The sequence below is a fragment of the Lotus japonicus genome, chromosome 6 (assembly GCF_012489685.1).
Source record: "Lotus japonicus ecotype B-129 chromosome 6, LjGifu_v1.2".
Taxonomy (NCBI): domain Eukaryota; kingdom Viridiplantae; phylum Streptophyta; class Magnoliopsida; order Fabales; family Fabaceae; genus Lotus; species Lotus japonicus.
The window spans coordinates 8,874,259-8,882,332 of NC_080046.1; the positions used below are offsets into that span (position 1 = coordinate 8,874,259).

Sequence of the window (8,074 nt, forward strand, 5' to 3'; positions counted from 1 at the left end):
AGTTAGCAGAGCAGAAGAAAAGAAACGTGAAGAAGAAGGAAGAGGAAAGGAAGAGAACTAGGGTTCATCATCAATCAAGGTAAGGGTGTGAGCTTTATCCTATAATTGTAGTATGATGATAGGTTGATGTAGAGCCATGCATAGGAACCCTGAACTCGGAATTTTCGAAATTTGATTTGAGGTAGAAGTGTTTCTGTCAGTTTCGGTGCTGGACAGCGAACTTCGTGGCCCGATATCACCCAGTTCTAGCGTTCAAATGAAAAGAACGTGATTTTTGGTTTAGTAATGAGTCCTGGAGATCTTTTTTAGTGACCGATGTACCTGCTGTTTTTCAGAAAACGAATTACTGTACTTGTTTCAGAAAATATTACTGTATCTGTTATTTAATTTGGGTACTCTTTTGGATTTTGGATATATGGATTATGGTGATTTATTTGAATTGGTAAAGATGAATATTTTGAATTCAATAATGTGAATTATTGGAATTGGTTGTTGATGAAGTGAGAATTGTTGTATTGCTGTTTTGCAAATGTGATTATTTGATAACAGGTTGAAGTGTTGTTTGAGAAAATATGATGAGATTTTTATTATGGAAAGTGTGAATAAATATGCTATATAATGCATGTATATAGTTGAGATGTTTGCACAAATACACTTCATACAGTCAATAGACATGTCTGCTAGTTACTGCGGTGCTAGAGAGTGTCCCAGAACCCGGTGATAAAGGTATGTCTGCTAGTGACTGCGGGGCTAGAGAATGTCCTAAACTGGGGTAGCTGTGGAAGTCTGATAGACTTTATTTGGTGGTTAACTGTTCTGTGTGGACGCGGTGATACCGCTAAGGTTAACAAATTGTACCACATGCAAGTGCATTAGAGTCACACATTGAGTCTCACGTTTGTGAGTGGTCCTATATGATGGAAGAGTTATAAGAACTGTGATAGTTGTTGTTGGTGAATATCTGTGAATGATGTTGTTAGCAAAAGTTTGGATAACATTTACTTTGTTAAAGATATTATATTGTGGAACAAAGTTGCTATGTAGAACTGTCTTTGGAAATAATGAGTAAGGAAAGTATAATTGTGAAGATAAAGAATTTATAATGTAAACTTCTATATTGTTCTTCCATTACCTGTTATTATGCTTAATTATATGAAGTTCTCACCTTTCTATTGGAATGATGTTCTATGCGACATCGTACAGGTACGGGTGCTAGTGGAGCATCTCATGAGAAGTAGACAGAGAGATATATACTGTTAATTAGACAGTTATTTAGTAGTATGAGGGTCAATTGCTCTGTATGTAACATTGGGGGGCGTGGATAAATAAATTATTTTGATGAGAGTAGTTGACAACACTTTTAGGTTCTTTCTTTTGTAAACTTGAGTTACATGGAGTTGATGTTTTTGGATGGCCATAGTGCCTATACTTATTTTACTGAATTTTTATTGAAGTACGTCTGGAAGATGATTTTTGATGATTTTATTTATTCCGCTGTGCAATGCATAAAAGATGAAGTATGATTATTTTATGAAATGTTTTGATCTAAAGTTTGAGAACGTGACATATGTTATTGATGAAATATGTGGTGTTGGAATGTTTTTGTAATGCTCTCTTTGAATATGCGTATAATCACTCTGATGTATGTTTAAAATAAATAAGGGGATTAGAGGGTGTTACAATTTGGGGTGCCCAAGGCTTTGCCTAGTTAGAAATGCTCACCCTTATTCCGGGGAGGCTTGTTGGATAAGGAGCTTATCCCACACATCGTCAATGGAAAACGGCGATTGCGCCGGCTTTTCTGGAGCGATTCCAAGACTTCAAATGTCGTAATGGAATCGCCACCTTCAGGGAAATTTTCCCATTGAACAACCAGGTCGCTCCCGCCTTTCAACTATAGTAATACCGTAATTTTGTTGCATTCCAAACCCGAGGCACTCGCTTCCCATCCAACTCTTCCAAGTGGTATGCACCCTTGCTCGGTACTTTCAGGATCTGATAAGGCCCTTCCCAATTTGGGCTCAACTTTTTCCCGGTTCCCGGTTTGTCTTTTGAGGACTAAGCTTGTCGCATTCCAGGCCCGAAGTATTGTTTGTACTTAGCTGCGTAGTTACTAAAAAGTTATTAACTTGAACTTTCTACCAGTGTTTGTGTTAATTTTATCATGGGGTACAGCAATGTTAGTATGTAAGTTTTTTTGTATAAAAGCTAATTACAAATGCCATATAAAAGCTATATATACATCGAAGGGTAAATAAGTAAATGACAAAACTAACTTTTTTTTATTCATTTTCTTTACTTGTGAGTTCTTTCCCAAGTAGTATATGTGTTCGTATCATTTATGATTGACACATTTTGTAGCTAGGTTACGTCATATTTATATCATGTTCTTTCATATTTTGTATCGTATAGGCTTATGCCTTACATCATTGATCTTATTTATCCTTTTTTTCGTGGTTAACATCGTCATCTTCATCTCCCTTTCAAGTGGGACAATGCCTAGGATTGTATAACTACGCATGGTATTATAAACGTAAATGGTTTTTAAGATGTCAGTGTCATGAATTTAATGAACTTCTAGACAACTTGAAGAGTTACAAGTAAAGTCTAGCGAATTTGTCTTGCTACTTGCTTCCATGAAGCTTACATTTGGAAGACTTTTACAAATGACAATTACTGCTCACCTTTACACTCACTTTTTTTTGTGTGGTTAACAAGTATTTTTTCTAATAATTCACTCTTGAAACAACGTGACAAACATTAATATTTTCCATAAAATGTGAGACGAATATTAATATTTTTTAAAATAATCGGTGAACCAAGGATATTTTAGTCTTTACTCTTCCCTCCACAGACTCCCACTCTGCCCCTCCTCCCCATCTCTCCAACGACATCCTCCTCCTCATTGATACCGTTGAGGGCGTCCACATCTCTATGTATGTTGTTATTTGGAGCATTTTGACAACTAGAACAACTTCATGGTACAATGTATTTCTCAAATGACCAACACTCGCCGAGAATGATGAAGATCTATGGAAAATCTCATCGACCGCTGCTATTCCCTGGGGGCATCCTTAGCGCTTCTTCCTTGGCTCGGGCCTAGTTCATCTTGCTTGGCTGTAGATATGGGTTTGGGAGATGAAACCCAAGACTGTCATCAGAAAACCTCCCTTTCTATGTCATGAAGATCGTTGATATGGGGATTCTGCCGCTAGTGGCACCACCACCACCGTCATCATAGTCGGTTGTGCACTTAAAACAAGGTTTCATAAAGGTTAGTGAAAAACTTTTGTCATTTCAACGCTATTTATTTTGTAAAGCTTCAAACTTTGTTCCAAAACCCTATGGGAGCGGTTCACTTTCCTCATTAGAGTTGCCATTATTGTCGTCGTCGAAGAAAGGTCATATCTTGTCCATGGCAGAGAAAGAGAAGTAGAGTCTCAAAGAAAGGTGAGAATCTCTTGGTGCGACCATGTGTTCCTTTAGCACCCAAGGAGAAAGAAGAAAAGGAAGGGTTCTATGGTAGTAGGATATTATTTAATCAAAATGTGTTCCAAATTTTAGATGCTTTTAACGGTCCACTCTAGCCCTTTAACAGAAACTAAGTTTAGATGCTTACCACAATCAAATTAGTATTCAAAATGTGTTCGGTATTACATTCAAAAATAACATAATAAGAAAGGTAAGTCACGCAGATCTTTGATACTTTTGATTTTATCAGATTAACATCCTTTGTATTCGGTAAATGAAAAATATTTGGCTTCATATATTGATATTCCAAAGGCTCTATTTTGCTTTCTCATTTTCTTCAACTATTTTATCTTATTTTATGATAATAAAATAATGCAGTGCCACCACAGACATAGATAGGTTAAGTTGGAGCTTGAAGCATAAAGTGCCGGCAGAAATTTCAACTATTCACAATTTTTGTAGTGATGATCATGAAAATAGTCTTTCAAATAGCTAGCGGTTCAAATGCTGGTAACAAGACTCCAGAACAGCTAGCCGTATAGTGTCGTGTAAGAGATATAAAACCCAAAACCAAGTCATTTTCACTGATGAACCCGAGAATGAAATGAAGGTTAGCATGTTCATCCTTGACAGAATTTCACTCAATGAATTTTACTGGTTTCCTTTAGGAAAATAAGTTCTTTCACCGCCATTGATAGAAATTATGAGTTAACAAAAGTAGATGAAAGGAGAAAGTGAGTGAAGATGTAATAAAAAAGAAAGTAGGTGGTGAATATTTACAGGTATTTTTTTTCTTTTCTATCAGTAGAGCTTGTTTACTACAACTTTATTAAAAGCTTTAAGTATAGTAAGAGAGACTGGGCAACATACAGCTCCTACATCTACCTTTTATTAAATGACTAGCAAGGCTGCCCAACCATGTAGTTAAAAAAGGAAGAACACTTGAACAGTGGATATAAAACTTAACTGCAATGTCATTCTAAGCAAGAGGGATAGGTTTCAGATTCTTCAATAGCAACCTCATATTAACCAAAATGCACCAAACTCACAAGCAATGCGTTATTTTAGAAGCTAGAGGTCTAGTATCATGCAGTGATTAGAGTTCAATGATTTCCTACATCATGGAAGATGACAATATAATAATGACACTATCCTAAGGATGCAATCTTTCCTCATAACTAAAGTAATAGGCAAGTTAGCTTTCTATTCCCAGCTACTGATTGTTGACAACTTGACAGAAATTACTGATAGAAATACTAGATAGATGCAAATTAAAATCAAGACCAGAACCTGTGTTTCCTTCCCTTCCACTAAATGCATTACACCAAACACATTCATTATCACATTGTAACCTGATTGGTTATCAATAATTTCACATTGTTGGACACATTGTTGGACAGCACAAAAAGACACACAAACACCAAAAGGTTAACTTCAGCAGCATAGCCAATATACAAATTAACAGAGTTAATACATTAATAAACTTCAGTTAATCTAGAACTTCACCTAGCAAGCCTCAGTATCAACTTAAATATAATGTTCGAAGTTCCCGGATGAATGCAGACAAAGCTCAGGACCAGAAATATAAAAACCAATCAGAAACAATATCTTATCCACCTCCTATCTATAACAATACTTCATCATAGACCTAGAACACCTACCAGACTTAAACCATATCGGCATATCCCCCTTGACAAGTATCACCAATTTTGCATTAGATACACAACCAAATGTGAACTAATCACAGGTCACATGAACAAGCATATAACATAATGATGGAAAAGCAAATCTTCCAGATAAAAAGATTACAAAGATAATAACACTACCATATGTCGCGATTAGTTTAATTTCCATCTAGTTATCACATATCCCTAGTTGAATTCAGCATTCAGCATTGGAACAGAACGATCAATACAGAAAATCGACACCGCCATTACTAGGGTTTTCCAATTACATATTAAAACAACACAAATACACGAAATTCAAAATTAAACAAGTGATCATCAAGAAACGAACACTAATACAGGGCAAGAGTTTGCACCATTTCGGCATCATCTACATTCAATTTAACTATGATATTCTCATTATTAACAATCCACATAAAATCCCAAATTCCTCATACCGAACCCTTGGCCGGAGCCTCAGCGGCGGGGATCTTGACGTAGCCGGTCTTCTTGGGGCTGTCGACCTCCTCGTCATCGGAGAGATCGCCGTACACGGCGGCGCGGTAGTCGTAACGGGCGGAGAAGACGGACCAGACGAGGTACATGGTAGCGGCGGTGAGAGCGCCGCATCCAAGGCCGAAGAGGAGGGCAAGCGCGACGCTGAGGATGTCCTTGGTGCGGTCACGGAGGGAGGTGAAGTCGTAGTAAGGAGCGGTGGAGAACCCTAAGGGGCCGCGTGGGAGAGACGCGCCGTGTTGGGGTTCGATTTGTTGGTGGTGGTTTTGGGGGTGGTCGAAGAAGATGTCGTAGGGTTTGTCGTTGATGTAGAGAGGGGTGAGGGATCGGATCTCGGTGATGGTGGCGAAGGTGTTGGAGGAAGGGTTGCGGAAGGAGTAGGAGGAGATGATGAAGCTGCGGCAGGGGCGTGCGGTGGCGGTGGCGGAGAGGGAGAGGAGGAGGATGACGGCGGCGATCGGGATGCGGCGGAGGAGAGAAGCCATGGGTCTGAGTCTGAGAGAGAGATGTAGAGAAATTTGAAATTGAAATTGAAATTGAACAAGACAAGAAGGGTTGAAGGGAAGATAAGGAAATTTATGGAAGACAAAATGCCAAAAGGATGTAAATTCCAAAGGTCTAGGTCAAAATTACCCTTCTTAATCAATTTTCAAATGTCTCATTTTATTTTATTTGTAAGGCCTGCTTTTTTATTTTGTGTGGTTACATGTGGAAAAGGCCTGCTTCATTCTAAAATGAAATTATAGGTTGATTTTTTTGGTTACAAATTATAGGTTGATTTACACATTTGGGAATGAATTTTTTAAGATAAATATCATTCTTATTCTTCACATTAGTTTCAAAAAAAAAAGTCACACTGACTTAATTTTTTTGAATTAAAAAATTAGTTAGTATCTAACTATCTATAAACAAATTATGTCCTAAATTTAATCTATTCATCTCTCTGCTTTTAAATATCTATTGAATTTCCCATGTATTTCTTAATAATTTTTTACTATCTCTTTTATAAATATGAGAGCAAGTTAGAAAAAAAAAATTAATATTTTGTAGATATATATTATAAAGAACTTATATTTAAGAATAAGAGAAACTTTAAAAAATGGCTTCTAACATCTTTGATTTTTACTTTGTCAAAACACATTATTTTGAAAAACCATGTGTAGTTGTGTTGCTGGTTGTTTATACTAGAACTCTTTCTTTTCTCCTACTTTAACAATGTTTGGGTGGAATCCTTTAGGAGTTTAGGTCTTTTTTCTATTATTCAATCTAACAATTGGCCTCGACGCCTCCTCCTCCTACTCCTCCTAGCATCCTCATCCTGTCCTCCCCTTCCTTCTTCTTTATATATGAAGTAATTAATTTCAGAAAAATAATAACGTGTGTATGAATACTAATTGAGCTAATGTGAGAGTATTAATTTTAATTTACCCCAACCTATAATAAGAGACTTGCTCGCTTTTCTCTCAAAATGAGTACTAACATCGGTTAACACTTGCGCTGTTAATAGATATGGAACCTTGGTGCTTTTGTTTAAATGTGGATGGAAATATTTTTAATGGAAAACAAACATGATCTTATCTTATCTTGATTTATTAATTTGAAGGGTACAACTATAATCAATTATTATGTTTTTACACAAATATCAAAAAAAAAAATAGAACGTACAAATATCAAAACTTTAAGAATAAATTTTTAATAATATATATATATATCTGTGTGCGTGTGCGTGTGTTAAGACTTTTTCTTTTTTGAAAATGTGTGTTAAGACTTAAGAGTGTGTTTGTTTCATTTTTTTCAAATAAGTCACTTTTTTAATTAAAAAAATCATTTTCTTAATTTTAAGATAATTATTTCAGTTTTCAGCTTTTTAATAAATCATCATTTAAAAAAAATCTAAAATTAAATTATTTAGGGTTAATCGTCTACTTAGCCCCTGTCATTGTCTCGCCGTCTGAAATTAGTCCCTCCCCAGAAAAATTACAAATCTGGGTCCTCTCGTTTGCAATAAGTCTGGAGTAGGTCCTCGCCGAATTCCGGAGCTCCGGCGAGTGATGAATTGGCACGGTGACTGGATAAATGAGGCTGACGTGTCAAGAAAAAAATATAAAAAATTATAAATCAATTTTATTTAATTAACGGTCCCTAATTAACAAAAATAAAACTAATTAAAAAATGTAATCCTAAATTAATTAACAAAATCAAATTCTCCTTATCTCTTCTCTACCATCAATCAAAACCAGAAAATAATCCTAAACCCAGAAAAACATCTCACATGCTAGAAAATTCAGAACAATGTCCAGACTCCAGAATCCAAACGGAAATCTTTAATATGCACAATCTTTAATCAGATATGGGTTCATCCTCATCCCCAACTCCTCCCTCTCAATCTTCCCAACAACTAAAACAACAAATTGTTTAGTTTG

At 36.1% G+C, this 8,074-nt stretch overlaps 1 protein-coding gene across 1 annotated transcript; it reads right to left on the bottom strand.

Annotated features, from left to right (window-relative positions):
* Positions 1-5,381: 5,381 nt before the first annotated feature.
* LOC130724010 (uncharacterized) lies at positions 5,382-6,214 on the bottom strand. Its single transcript, XM_057575168.1, has one exon. It carries the CDS (start codon positions 6,134-6,136, stop codon positions 5,588-5,590), a length of 549 nt encoding a protein of 182 aa, XP_057431151.1. The 5' UTR covers positions 6,137-6,214; the 3' UTR covers positions 5,382-5,587.
* Positions 6,215-8,074: the final 1,860 nt, after the last annotated feature.

What these genes read in the sequence shown, in the direction of transcription:
- LOC130724010 (XM_057575168.1), bottom strand. Translation starts at nt 6,136, where the DNA reads ATGGCTTCTCTCCTCCGCCGCATCCCGATCGCCGCCGTCATCCTCCTC.